The 14,542-nt window shown below is 44.4% G+C and overlaps 3 protein-coding genes across 9 annotated transcripts in view; 1 reads left to right on the top strand and 2 right to left on the bottom strand.

Moving 5' to 3' along the window:
• LOC100880352 (uronyl 2-sulfotransferase) overlaps positions 1–579 on the top strand; it is a 34,352-nt gene extending 33,773 nt beyond the window's left edge. The window contains exon 7 of the transcript XR_001096261.2: positions 31–579. The gene's annotated coding sequence lies outside the window, so the exon portion shown is untranslated. The remainder of the gene's footprint in view (positions 1–30) is intronic.
• LOC100883781 (obg-like ATPase 1) lies at positions 274–12,905 on the bottom strand. 6 transcript variants are annotated; one of them, XM_012287514.2, is made up of 11 exons: positions 12,791–12,905; positions 10,965–11,146; positions 5,230–5,290; positions 3,895–4,022; positions 3,453–3,628; positions 2,797–2,874; positions 2,624–2,721; positions 2,395–2,535; positions 1,112–1,208; positions 925–1,047; positions 274–867 (listed from the first exon to the last, which is right to left on the bottom strand). In XM_012287514.2, the coding sequence occupies exons 2-11, from the start codon at positions 11,143–11,145 to the stop codon at positions 757–759; spliced, it is 1,194 nt and encodes a 397-aa protein (XP_012142904.1). In that variant the 5' UTR covers position 11,146; positions 12,791–12,905; the 3' UTR covers positions 274–756. The 6 variants fall into 6 exon arrangements, with proteins under 6 accessions (XP_012142904.1, XP_012142902.1, XP_003704224.1 ...); XM_012287512.2 differs by having other exon boundaries at positions 12,691–12,903; XM_003704176.3 differs by having other exon boundaries at positions 12,696–12,903.
• Positions 5,366–10,958, bottom strand: LOC105662729 (adenylate kinase 9-like). Of its 2 annotated transcripts, XM_076532551.1 has the most exons (2): positions 9,846–9,974; positions 5,366–9,762 (listed from the first exon to the last, which is right to left on the bottom strand). In XM_076532551.1, the coding sequence occupies exon 2, from the start codon at positions 9,753–9,755 to the stop codon at positions 5,406–5,408; it is 4,350 nt and encodes a 1,449-aa protein (XP_076388666.1). In that variant the 5' UTR covers positions 9,756–9,762; positions 9,846–9,974; the 3' UTR covers positions 5,366–5,405. The 2 variants fall into 2 exon arrangements, with proteins under 2 accessions (XP_076388666.1, XP_012142900.1); XM_012287510.2 differs by having other exon boundaries at positions 5,366–10,958.
• Positions 12,906–14,542: the final 1,637 nt, after the last annotated feature.

Here is a 14,542-nt window from a genome sequence, read left to right as displayed (position 1 = left end):
TCCTAATCGCAGACTTTTAATCAATTTTAGCGGATTTAATTGTTCGTGTATAAAAATCGATATGCGCGCCGTTCGAAAAGCGAATAGCAGCAGCATCTATTATCAAATATTTCAATCACGTTTGAAACAAACGTACAGTTTCTCCATCTACTGTCGATGTGAAGGAAGCGTGTAACAGTACACTTTCGCTATTTGTACGTACTTTGAACGAGGCATAAGAGAAGAATGTACGCATATGGGATTATTGATAGGAGATAATGATTCGACTTGATCTTCCTTTTAAAAGAAATATATTTATTTAGAATAAATATGTCAATATACAAAAAAAACATTCAAATAATATCCTTCTTTCGACGTACTTCCTTGCTATTAAAAGTCACACAAGCAAAATATGACGAAGCCATTTATTTACATGTTAATAGTATCGAAATTTAATAGTCCACACCAAGGTTGCAATAACTGCTCCAAAAATAGTTACTAGCGTCGATACAATAGAAGGCGACAACTCATTCTTAATCGTGAAAAGGAAAAGTTTGGTATATTTATTGTGTAATAAAACATATAAAAATACTTGCTTCGCTATACAGGTGTTCGTTACCGTTATCGGCGATGGTTAATCGGAAATAACGCGGAAAGAAGTCAAGGGGTATTCGAAAGCGAGTTGGATCGTTTCATACGCGAGTCTCGTGTGCAACAAAACATCAGGATCATGTTGATGTACAAATGGACAAGTAACAACACGAGTAACGCGTGCCATCACTTTTTCTTCGCGTCCTTTAACCCTGCACCAGCGTTAAACTTGAAGAAAATTATGTCTCCATCCTCGACCACGTAATTGCGTCCTTGCTGTCTGTACTTCCCAGCAGCCTGAACAAAAGACTCATAAGATACGTATCAAATATTAATGTACGCATCAATACTTACCTTCACCCCTGCTTCTGATCCTTCGTTCTTAAAATCGTCATACTTCATCACTTCGGCCATAATGAACCCTTTTTCGAAGTCCGTGTGGATCTTTCCCGCAGCTTGCGGTGCTTTTGTACCTTTCTAAAATAGTAAAATAGTGGAATATGAAGGTATTTTATCGAATGAACAAAGACGTTCATTTTACCTGAATCGTCCACGCTTTGACTTCGTCGTGTCCCGCCGTGAAGAAGTATTGCAGTTGCAGTGCCTTGTATCCCTGAACGATAATTTTGTCGAGGGCGCTAAAAAATGAAATGTACTTGTAGCGATGGAAAAAATGAAAGTTAAAAAGAGATAGAACGTACACTTTGATGAAGCGCATTAGAAAAAGGATAGACTCTCGGTTGAAAGGGGTGGTTAGAAAGAGGACCATGGAATATGATTGTCTCGAGCCGAATATCGTCTAATGACAGGGTAGAGGAAGGGAAACCATCCAGTTCGTGGGCCCAACGAATTTCGAGACTTCACGGAATACACATAAAGCTGAACGACTTAATACCGCAATTTTATCACTCGGACTCTGTTCGAGATCCAGCTCGGCGCCTTAGTTATCCGTGGTCTCGAAATAAAATCGCGGTATCTAGAAATCTTCCGTTTGTCCTCTATGATTACCGGGAGAGCCTATTCCGTACAATCATTTCGAAGGATCGACAAAATTTGCCGATGAATTTAGATTTCTGACCATCGGCGCAATTATGGCCATCATTGGCGAGCACGATTTAATATTTTTCTTCACCGCCTTTTGTCTGTTAGATCTTTTTTATTCACGCGCAAACAGTTTAGAATAACTTTTTCTCAATAAAATTTGTAGGTAATTTTTCGAATGTACATAAAGCCGATCGAGGATTGGTTTTATTCGCGAATGACCTACTGGCCAAGTGAACCGGTTGATCTTCGCTCCACTCGTCCTCCTTGCTTATCCTCCTTGGCGGCGCGTTCGGCAGGGCAAGAGTGGGTTTTTATGCAATTTTGCAAGAATTTGAATAGCCGTTCGTAAAAATATAATGCGCCAAGATGCCGCAGTTTTTATTAGTCATCTTGCAGGAGAAAAGGAGAGCGGGCACTAGTCTAGACGTTCGGACCGAGCCCTCCATTATTATTACCGCTAGTAGATAACTCGGTGCATAGCTAAATGTGGGAACCGAGTTTTTTCGGGGTTAGCTCGAGGAGCCGACTTCACGAATTTTACGGACGTTCGTCTCTTTTCCTCGCAACGTATCTTTGGGCAGTGTTTTAATAATTGGTCCGTAAATGCGACTCGAACGTCCCAAAGCGTGCTATTTTCAAGTAGAACGCGGTACACTTTCCGACGGTCCTTTCATTTGCAAGTATAAAGACGAGGGTAATTTTAAGGGCGTGAACTTGAAGAATTTAGGAATAGCGTTTAATAGGATTGTATTGTTGAAAATGATAGGCACCTCTGCTCACCTGGTAACCTTATTTTCTTCGAGATATTTTGCACGCTCTACTTCGTCCATATCGAGGAGTTTATTTTCGAAAGCTCCGCTGAACGGGATTAAAACGGCACCGGGGTCGTTCTTATCGACCCATTCCTTTATTTTGATTAACCTAGATATTTCGTAAGGAACAATGTTCGATCGAACTCTTAAAGATAGGACATTAATAATATTCGGGGATGAATCCTCCTAATACGTACCATTTATTCTTCTTACGTATGTAATCCTTCTCCGACAGGTTAACTAGATAAATAACTGGTTTCGACGTGAGGAATAAATATTTGTTGAGAACTTCGATCTGCAATAAGCGTAGAATATTTTTTTAGACCGGCAAATTGAACTCGTAATTGGTAAATTGGCACAATCAACTTACATCGGTGGCACTCCAATCAGCGAACCTAATATGCCTCTTCTCATCCACCATTACACCTTTCACTTTCAACAACGTGTCCTACGCAGAAAAGTGCTCAATTATAGCTCTCTTGTATACGTAAATTTATCTTGTTTTTTTTTTATCCACATTTCCCTGCTGTACAAGTGCACGGGTATATCTGTAGCGAAAGAAAGTAATCTACGATCCGTTGCTATATATAGCGAGAGAAAGAAATCCGCCTAGCATTTGACTGTGCGAGCGTGCACCGTTAAACGGAATAATGTCGTGATCGAGATGCGATTAACGGAGTTGTACGCGAACAAAACGTCGTTCCATTAGCTTGGCCGAGAGAAGGAAGAGGTAGCTCTCGAAAAGTTTTAGCAAATTGCAAAGTCTAGAACGAGGGAGAGATCGGAAATTACCGTGGGTCAATCCACGGAAAGAGGGTAATTCGATTGATTCGTTCTAGGAAGTAGTGTACCGACCAGGCTCTCTTAATTTCCTCGGTAATTTCGTTCGGGTTCCTCGATGTGCTTGCATTTACGACAGTTTCATTTGCGTCTCGACGCGAAAATCGTAAGAAAACGATCCGTTCTCCCCAACTTTCGTAACAGTTAAACGGAACATCGAAAAAGGGGAAAGGATTGCACGCTTACGTATTCCGGTTTCAGTTTCTTGTCGTTCCCTCGGACCACGAGCTTTTCGAGTTTTTCCAGGTGACCATTCAAAAACTCGATATCCTTCAGTCGCAGTTCCTCGCTGATAATCTCAAGATCCCTTACAGGGTTCACGTCTCCTTCTACGTGGGTAACGTCGTCGTCGTCGAACGCGCCTACACGCAATTAGAAATACGATTAGTTCCTTCTTGAATATCCATTTATCAGCGAATGACGTGTTTCTAGGAAACTACAGTAGTCTAAAATGCGAGTCCCTCAACGTGCAAACTCGCGCGCGTTGTTGTATAAATTTTTGTTCCCACGTGACGACACTCCCCTTAACATAACTGATCGTACCGCCCCCCGTTTATCGAGAACAATAACGTCATTTACGCGAAAATTAGTGCTGGGAGTCGAACGCGTACACTTTGAAGCAACTTACGACAAAGGTGAAAAATGCCGTCGCAAGCGTTGATGTGCGAAAGAAAACTGTTTCCCAATCCCTGTCCCTCGGCGGCGCCTTTTACCAATCCGGCGATGTCCACCACGTTCAAGAACGCCGGAACTTTGCTGAAAGCACAGGCAAAAATTCGTGTTCTTATAATCGTCGAAGAGAGGGTTAAAAAGCGATTATAGATCACGGTGACACGCGCACGCATGCGTTTAGAATCGAAACGCGAGGGTGTCGCAGTGACAACGAGCTGTATTTAAATGCTAATGCGAGTAGCCTCATTAAACAATTAGCCTTTGAAGAGAGGCGTTGGTAAAATGAACAAGAAGGGGGATGCCGCGTTAGGTGGCTTTCATTAGGGATCGTTGAATCATTCGACACGTGACGGTAGTCGGACCGTGCAATGTCATTGACAAGAGAATGTGCCGGCGTTAGATCGTGGGAGACCAGGATGAAAAGATACTCTTTGATCTACAGGCTGTTTCAATCTCTCTCTGAATTAGCGGAATTGTGAACCGAGCACGTGTGACAAAGCAAACTTGTCCTCCCATTCGATAATTATTCTTTGCTATACTTTTGCCGCTTAGAGTTTATCGACTTCTATTTGTTTTCTTTACACGCTACTTACCAGTTTATCGGTGGAAACAGCTTTAAAGAATATTTCAACGTCGGTCGCACGGTACGCTCCGCTTTACGATTCTCCCATGACTGGTATACGCTACTTTGTAAGTACATACATTCAATCTCATCGTACATACGTTCAATCTCATCGTGTCAACGAGCCAGCACGATGACGCGCGGCCACGGTAAACACGCTTTCCATCTACGTCGATGTACGCCACGTATAGCGGTTTCCACATGTTCCAACAAAACTGTACATTATCAAGAACGTTTAGATCACGATACACGATTTTAATTACGGCTCGACTCGATCCGCCGGCATTGGATTTATTTGAATCGCGTGCAAATTCCTCGCAGGAAATATCGAGCAATGTCCATCCATGCAGTCGTAACGACACGAAAAATATTATCTTGAACGTACAGATATTGTAAAGCGGGCAAAGAAAAAGGTATGTAAATTCGGCGGATGTTCAACATGGACTATGCGTCGCGTAGACGAATTTAGTAGAATCTGCATTGCAGATCACGTACCGTTTTCTCCCGTCGCCCCTGTTCCCGACTCGCGAAAATAAAAGCGAAGAAGAAGTATGGAAATGCCAATAGTTATTCCAACTCGTTTCCCATAGCGAGGGTGCATTTCCAGATAGACTCGTCGTTTTTTCTTTCGATAATACACGATCGAACAACATCTGCGTGGCTGCTTACCTGGCTGGTTTGAAATATTCGCACAAATAATCGAACCTCGGGTCGGGCACTGGTACGCGACGTGCTGGAAAACAAAGAGTAGTTAGACCAAGAGTAAAAACACACGTTGTATGACAAGAAACAGTTACACGTTCAGTCGTTTGTAAATCGTTTATTATAAATCGCAAACTCCACGTTCATTCGTCCGAGTCGTAAGTTGGCTCCATTAACATCTGCGTCGGAGATGTCCGACGGAACATAATTGAATTCGAAGAACGTGGGAACACGTGTGTCAATATCGTCCTTTGCTCGCTGCACCGAGCTCGTTCGTTATCCTGGTTTATAAAGTTGGGTAAATTTATAAAAGGATTTAGTATCTCCTTCATCGTTTCCGTAGCTATCTTGATAATACTATCGTAACCCTCCATTCTTCTTTCGACCGACTTGTAGACTTCCAATTCCTTCGATTCAGTCGGGTTACGAGTTTTTAAGAAGACACCGATATAAATCGCTGCACTGGCGGAACACGATAATCCCGGTATTTTAGGTCGTTTTACGCTGACTTGGTTTACGGCTTGAACTATCAATGCCGCTACCGATTGCTCCAGGAAGCCAAAAGTCGGTAATCCCTTTATATCGATAGGTTGCAACGTGTGCAAAAATTTGATATCCATGCTCGCGAACTTATCCGCTTGCTCCAGAAATTTGTTGCGACATTCTTCGGTACAGAATAGGTACACGTTGTCTCGATACAAAACGCCGAGGTTCGTCTTTCCAGGTACGAGTCGACGTTCTGGTAAATTTTCGACGTACGTCACCAAGCAAAATCCTCCGACTCGCAAACGCCTCGCCCAGCAGGCATGCTCAGGGTCAACTATCTCTGTCAAAATACGGGGACGGTGTTCCGGTAGGCGAGCGGTATTTGCAGGGGGAAGATGGTCGAGCGGATTTTCAACGAAGTCGAGCGCGTGTCGTGGACAGATCCAATAAAAATGTTGTCTATACTGATACATTCCGTGATGATCAGGCGGATGTCCCGTAGTTTTCATCAAGTTGTCGCGATACAAGCAAATGGGGCAATACGACTCGTATTCGCTTTGCCGTATTTTGAACTCGTACGGTGAAATGCTCATAAATTTCAAAGCATGGACTTTGTCGTAATCGCTTTCGCGAAAGTACGTTCTGACGTGCATATAACTGGCGCAGACTTCTCGATCCGATCGTGTCCACACGTACCACGTGTTCTTAGTTGCATCAATTTCGATCACGTTTTGAGCGAATTTGTTCAACCATTCGCGAAAGTTTCCCTGATCGATCTCCCAATTCGCGTAACGGTGTTGCAAGAAGCTGCTCGAGAAATTCATCGGTCTCGTCGTTCGATCCGTTTCGCGAGATAAATGCTCCAAACAAAATGATAGATTCGTTTTAAGATCGAGCACGATCATTGGTTGAACACCCAGAAACGTTAACTGCTCGTATTCCTTGCGATTCGTGGGGAAGCCGTCGAGCACGAAACCCTGGGACATGGAAGCAGGATCGATGGAGTACATTTCGACGGATCGAGATACCGATTCTTCTGGACAAAGGTGACCAAGTCGAAGCTGGGATTCCATGAGTCGCGACGATTCGGTCCAGTGGAAATATTCTGCGGCATGACGCAGAGCGCTGCCACGTGTTATTATTTTTAAGCCGTACTTGTTTGCAAAGCGACGCGCCAGAGTAGTTTTTCCACACTTTGGCGGGCCGATGATGGACAGTCGAAACGGAACAACGGGTACGCAAGAGTCTTGTTCGAGGTACTTGAACAGGTTCCTCGAAAACGCGGAATTAGCTTCTTTACCGCCGAGAAAATAAACGAACTGTCGGTGTATTACGGGATGAACCTCTTGCTGAGCTTCCAGCGGTAGAAACATTTGCAGAGGGATCTTATTTTCGCGTAATTGCACGGGACACCAGCGACCGAAGGAGCTCGAAAGATAGTAACCGCAAGCTAGAAGAGTTTCGGCGGTCTCGAGATCGATAGAGTACGTTTGTTCTAAGAAGGAAAGATCTCGTCGAAAGTAAGGATCGAGAATTTGCACGACTCGCGACAAAACTTGTTCCGCGTTTCCGTCCGCATTCACGGCCATGTACGGTATCGATTCGTTTTCCAATAAGATTCGGGTAGCGTTTAATATGTCCAATTCGATTTCGTACATTTCTTCGAAGTCCCGTTTGATTCTGTGCTTCACCGTGTCGAATTCTTCCCAGTCTGTGAAAAGTACGGGCTCGGGATGACTTAGACGCCACATTTCTTCCAGTTCTTGTCTGCTCGGTGTTTCTTCCGATTCAAAATAATCCTCCGATACTTTCGGGGATACGGTTGCGGATACAGTTTCCAAGCTAGATTCGCTGGACCGTTGACCCAGCATTGCATCGATCCAGTTGTCTCGTTGTTCTATGTACGCTTCTAGTTCTTCCGTGTATCGTGCCTTCTCGATACGTTTCTTCTTTTCCAGCTTATCCTTCCAGGACGTGAGCAACGTCGGTAGCGTTCTTTCGAGCACCGTCTCTTTGCTGCAACGAAGATCTATGACTATTTCGGGAACCGTGTAATATTTTAACGCATCCTCCACGTTTTGCGGACAGCTTGGAAAGTGATCGAGTACCACACCGCATTCGTTGTACAGTCCCTCGAAAAACGCCGACACGCATTCGTGAAACATTTTTCTCGACAGAATACCGCCTGTTTTCCAGTAGCGTCGAACGAACGTTTGCACCGTGGCTCCGTCGCTGTTGTATCTCTCGTCGGTCAGATCTTCGGGTAATTCTACTTCCTCCAGAAGACTCTCCGGTGAAATGATAATGTCTCTGTCGGATATTGCTGGCATTCCACGATCTTCCATGTACCTGGTAAAAGCGTCGCAGTGATCGATGTGCACCAAACCATATTTCCGCGCTATGCTATCAGCCAATGTACTTTTACCGCTTCCTAATGGACCGATGATGCTAACGCGAGACGGTGGAAATTTAGTCAAGGGTTTTCTTAACGGAAGGTTCAATTTCCGTGGATCGCGTAAAAATTCTTCGAGAGCCTCGGCGCTGGAAAGAAGATATATTTTATTCAGAAAAATTGCACTGAACTCTTCCTTACCCCTCCAAAAGACATTGTGTCGTAGCATTGCAATTGGACAATAGAAACCGGTATCACCGTAACGTCGAGTATCCTCTTTAACCTCTGATTCCGTCGTATGTCTCTCGCCTTCTTGCTCTCCTTCTTCGTCGAGACCCTCTGTATCGGTCAAGGCAAAGTACTCCGCAAGATCCTTTTCTCTTTCCTTTTCCTCCTCGGTCATGATCCTCGCTTTATTCGTATAGCGGTCTTTAATACGTTCCATAACGTAATCTGACACGTTATCGATCGTCCTCAGATTACAAGTTATCAAATTTTTACAAGTATTCTCCACCGTTTCCCGTACTTCTTCCCAATTTTCCTCAAATTCTCGAATATGCCTAAGATACTCAGCCAAACCATGCGATTCCTCCTCTTCGCTGACAGTATCTTCCATGTATCCTTCGTGCAATTCCATGGACTCTCCAACATCGTGAATGCTGTGCCATTTGGCCAATAAATACTCGTACGGTTCCTCGTCGAATAAAAGAACAACGTCTTCGAAGACGACGTTCGAATCCTCCACGAGCTTTTTCCAGCCGTCGACGTTAGGGTACATGCCATCCACGACGTAACCTCCGTCTCTCCATATTTCTATGTCTACCTCTTCCTGCGGCACACTCCGTATACTTTTCAAGATGCTATCGATCTTTTCTTCCAACGTTACGTGATCGGACGAATAAATAGAGATATTGGAATCAACGTTCGCGAGAGATTTTTCGATGTCGTTCACGTTTATTACCGTGCCTCGAAGTATGTGCGCCAGTTGACGACACAGAAAAGATTTTCCGGAGTACCTGGGACCAAACACCGCGATTCTACAAGTTGGCCGAGGAATAAAGGGATACAGGAAAGTTCTAGGGTTGTCGATGAATAAATCGACCGCCGTCGAGGACGAGAGGAAAAAGACGTTGTTCATGAATCTAACAGCGTGCTGTGGTGATCCCTCTACGGTCGTTCCTTTGGTTAATTCGACTGGACACAAGAACTTCCAAGGCGACAACTGCCAAGGATAGAGAGGAGAAACGGTTTCCCTGTTCGCCAAATCTTGGAACGCATCTTCGTTCGATTTGCCTTCGAACTCGTCCGAGGGTTCACCCTCTGGGGATTCGCCTCCGAATTCTATACGATTCGCGTATCTTCGTGGAAGGATAACTCGTTGAAGTGGCAACGTACGTAAACGGGCGGCGACGATTTGAAGCATTTGCGACGCGGATGTACGACCGTCGACGCGAATTACGTTTTGGGGATTATGCAATAAAATCCGTTTTTCGATAACAGGTAGTGCGAAACGCTCGTACAACTTGCACTGCATCTCTACGTTCGATTCCGTATCGGAAACTCGCTTCAGTAAATACTTTCTTTGGTGTTCGTCCAATATTCGTTCTTCGTTCATGAGTTCCCTGTACAATTCGAAAGAAATGTTCACGTTCTTTTCTTCCCTATTGCGGGAGAATAAAGTTTCAATGCTTTTGCTCATTCTTACGAGACTCGTGTCTACGACGCGACCCGTAGTTGTGTCTATGCGAAAGTAATCGCGCTTTATCACGACGTCTTTGTCCGGGCACATCGCGTAGATGATTATCGACGGCTTTATAGGCCACGTCGTAAAAATATCTTCTATTTGACCGATAATGAAATCCTCGTACTTGGGTTTAGCTTGGCACCGTTTACTCTGGAATTCATCGTCGGAAAAAATTGGAAATTCATCTAATTCAGTTGTCGAGCCGCATACCTTTTGGAACGCGGTGCCGAAGATTTCTATAAGTTTCTGAAAAATATTTTGTGCGTTAGATCGTTCGGTCGAGGAACTCGAATAAGAGGAATAGTCTATTATTTCGTTTGGAATTAGCGGTAAACCTTCCACGACGTAACCTCTGTGAAACACGTCTCTTTTATCGAGCCTGTTAGCTATTAAACTGAGAATGATCTGTGGACCCAGACGTTCTCCCGTCTTCAACACATCTGCCAAAACTTGCCCTCTCTCGGTACCTTTTTCGATCTCCTCCTTCACGAGCAATATCGGTGAAATCAAAATACAGTTCCACGAATCCGCGATCATCGTTGCTAGTTTCGTAGTGTTTAGATCGGGCTTCCCAAGAATTACGAAAGACGTTGGCGTACTTCTGAGATACTTTCGTTTTGCGTCGTTTTCGAAATAAGGATCACGAAAATAAATTTCTTTGGGAGGTTCAAAGTGTGGTTGAACGTTCCTGCAGAACTCTTGTTCTTCGGTGAATCTATTAAATGGGTTCGTATCCTCGTGGAACGCGTAATAAGAGTGAGCTTTTGGATACTCCGATTGATAAGGATCGGGCCACGAGGGAACATATTCTTCGCGCGGACGTCCTTTCAGATATCGAAACAAACTCTTTTTTATGATACACGTCGAATCCACGGGCAATTCGTCGGCTTTCGGTGGTTCGCGTTTCTTAGTATGCAAACTTTCATCGCACATTGTGGAATACACGGTTCAACGAAATCTTTTAACAGGTACATTTTGAGGTTTGCAACGTGACGTATTTACGAACAAACGACGAACGAATAGTTGGTTAAATTAACGAGGTCTACGTTAGAAATGTAATAAATGGATGTAGATACTTATTTTCATTCGGATCGATGGTACAGAAAGGGAAATTCTCCGCAGCCGCCTGGCTTTTGGTGAGAACATTGAAGAAGGTTGATTTTCCTACGTTCGGTATGCCTACTATACCAACTTTCAAATTGGTACCCACACGGCCAATAAGAGGTTTCCGTTCGGGCTCCTCGATCTTTTTTGGCGCCATTCTACGAAAGAATAGATGCATTATTGTCACCGTCCAGGGATACTTTTTTCTTCAAAACGGATAAAGGAAAGGTACGCGTTCGTTACCGTCGATAAATGGACGCGGCATTATTGGTCGGTGATGCCCAGAGGTACTGATTCGCCCTGTCTACGGTATACGAACTAACGCGGCACGAAAAAACGAATGCATTTACGAAAAGAGGAAAGGGGTGGAATATCAGTTTGCATGGATAGAAATGAAAATGATCCAACATGGATCGACCACGCCTTCGTTCCTCCAACCCCTTCGGTTCTTGAAAGTCCACCATGCTTCACCTGTACGTGCACTGCCCCCGGCTCCGCGATGTTTCGAACGGAATCGACTCGAGTCGATTCAAGTCGAGTCCCGCGTCGAGTCAAGTCGAATCGAGTCGAGTCAAGTCGAGTCAAGTTGAATCGAATCGAGCCGAGTCGGCTTCTCGAGCGCTCGGGGTGACTAATTATATTAATGCGGACGGCACATCAAGCGATTGCTGTATTTACCGCGAGATTGCCTCCCCTTTTTCCTCCTCGTTCTTCGGTGTACAACGGGCCGCGCCATATCAAAGGACCGATGGAGCTACGAGACGCCTACGGGAGGCAAAGGGAGGCCCAAGGAAGGCGAAGAAAAGCGCGGTGGAGCGAGTTCGAAAGGACGAAGAGAAGGGATGAGGTGGATTCACCGAGCAAAGATGCGAGGGAGGAGGAATACGTTGAGTAAGGGGACCGACGATTACTGGGCACCAAAGCCGCGAATCACCGGCATCACGCCGAGAATCTGCAACCGCGCCTCAGGCCGCCAATCCGCCACCGACTTTGCGACTCTTCTTCCTCTTTCGCCTCTTTCAACCTCCCTCCTTATTCCCTTTTCTTTACCGTTTCTCTTCCTAACCATCTGACCTTCTTCTTCCTTTTCCTCTTCCTCCGTCTATCCCCAAACTATCCGGTCCCCAACATTGCAACGGTTTAACTCGAAATCGCGCACCTCCCCATCGCGGTCCCCAGAAAATTTGCAAATTACGATAATGGGAGAGAAGAGACCCGCCCGATGCTACTCAAAAGCCGATTTCGCATCGCAGGATCCACCTCTTTATTTTCGCGATGCTCCTCGATTTTTCGTACGCCTTCCATAACCGCGTTTCTATTCTCATTTTTAACTACTATGTCCGATAAGAGAATGGATTCTATTAATCTCTTGTGCGAAGAACGTGTGTTCACAGATTCGAAATAGTCCGCGTAAATTTAGTATCGATTTCGGCTTATCGGGGGAGCTTCCAAACATGGATGTACCGTACGGTGCTGACACGTAGCACCGAATTCTCGAACTACACGCAACTGGCACACGGTGACTTAACCTTACTTTTGCACAGAAAATTCAGTTATTCGTCGAATGCTAACCATAACAATCTTAAATTCTAATTTTCCCGACGTTCTCATGATGCGGGCAATTTGGTTGCTTACGCCTTAGGCTCCACATGTGCCTTCTTATCGGTACAACTAAGGTTGCATCATTTTCGCATGCACGTACGTTACCTGTCTGCTGGGATAATTATATTGACGTCTATAAAAATGGCACCGTTTCCACTCACTGTACAAACGTATCGGGTTACTAAACGTTGATCGAATACCTGCTATATTTTCGCTACTTTCTAATATATTGCTGCACAGCGTGTGCAAGTAAAGGAACACAGCACTGCAATGACGTCACGCGTCGACCGGCCTCCGGTTTAGAAGCAGGTAACTGCATTATCGACCAAAACTCCGTGAAAATTGATAAAAGACGTTGGAATCAAACACGTAATTATACGGTTTTTGATGGTAATATGTTGTAAAACGGCAAGAACCGTTTGTTCCTCCTGGCTACAATTATCGCCTTACTCGTCGTGATACCAGTGGTAATAAAGTCTAACAGCGAATGCAATTTTTCTAATTCACAGTTTAATTATTCCCACTGGCATTTCGGTATTCATCGCTTTATAATTTTCGTAAGGAGATCCTCTAGGTAATTCCGATGATTGCATCCCTTCGAAACGTCTATTCGCGGACGATTTCATCGTAATTCTAGGAATAGCTTTACAAAATGAAGCAGTACCTTTAATCTGTCGTAGAAAAAAAGGTCATCAAAGAGGGGGCTGATTGTAATGCTTTCGTGGAAACCATAAACACGCACGTTACTCCTAAACAAATTTAAAACCCTCTCCAAGATTACAAAAATGCTCGTGATTGAAATCGTGAACAAAAACCATAACGTTGCTCCCGCAAAACATACGCGACTTTGCTGCCTTTTATTATTCGACCCACAATTAACTCGATAAACGTCTAACAAACTGTACAGTCGATTTAATGCTTTCAATTTATCGCAAGATTCGTACGAACGATACGGAATGTAGGTGCACGCGTAGAGCTATGTTCCGCTTCGAAATGTGTTCGCGATTATTTCAGTCTAATTCGATGGTGTGCGTATGTGATGGGAGCGTCGTGAATCACCGGAGGCCCGTAATTCGAAGGATAATATTAAGATTGCCGTAGAATGGAACAAAAAATACGATCGTCCGGGCATTCGTGTATGCGTGTGTGAGCCCCGGTGCCTGCCCTAGTGGCGCCGTGAGATCAGAACCAGAAAGGACGAGACGATCGTTGACGACGACTTTGCATCTGAACGAGACGCCTTCATTCGATATCGTTAAAAGAATAATCAAACATTGCCTTTCATCGAGCACACCCTTAAGACTCGAAAACCGGAAGAAAGTTAATAGACTGCTAATGTAAGAATCGTTCCCAAGATTTTAATCGTTTCTAACGTACTCGTTGCGAGCATATCTCGTTAACCGTCGTTTTCGCTCGGTCAACAGATTTCTAACGTAACGTCGACCTTGTGGCGTGTGATTATTTCAATTATTTTATTACGAACCGTATCAATCTCGGCTCATATAATGCATATAATCAAGAGACTATTATTTCACGAGCGCACGGTTGGCGGAAAGGACCTTCCCTCTACCCTTCTCATTGGTCCATAGACCATAGCATACCATGGCATAGCATCTTGCCTCGCTCGTTTTCGTGATATTGTAATTTGGAGACCGCAAACTCGCTGACGTCACTGGTGCACTGGAGCATCTTGCCGGCGCGGCGCACGATCGATTCCCCTCTTTCTGCTGGCCTTATTGGCCGACAGTTTCGATAAAAAGCGTATTAAAGGCCGACAAATTATAGGAATTTCGCCAGATTAGATATACACCGAATTGAAGGATTGCGTTACTAATTCCATCGAAAGACCGACGCGCTCCTCGTTGTTCAAAGATTTATTTGCGCACGATCAACTCTGATAGATCGTAAAAGGATATAACAACGTCGTTTCATAACTATTACGTAATAGACGT

Source organism: Megachile rotundata, chromosome 6, assembly GCF_050947335.1.
Source record: "Megachile rotundata isolate GNS110a chromosome 6, iyMegRotu1, whole genome shotgun sequence".
In the NCBI taxonomy this organism is placed as follows: domain Eukaryota; kingdom Metazoa; phylum Arthropoda; class Insecta; order Hymenoptera; family Megachilidae; genus Megachile; species Megachile rotundata.
Note: the sequence above shows the minus strand (reverse complement) of the source record. Positions and strands in the feature narration are given on the sequence as shown.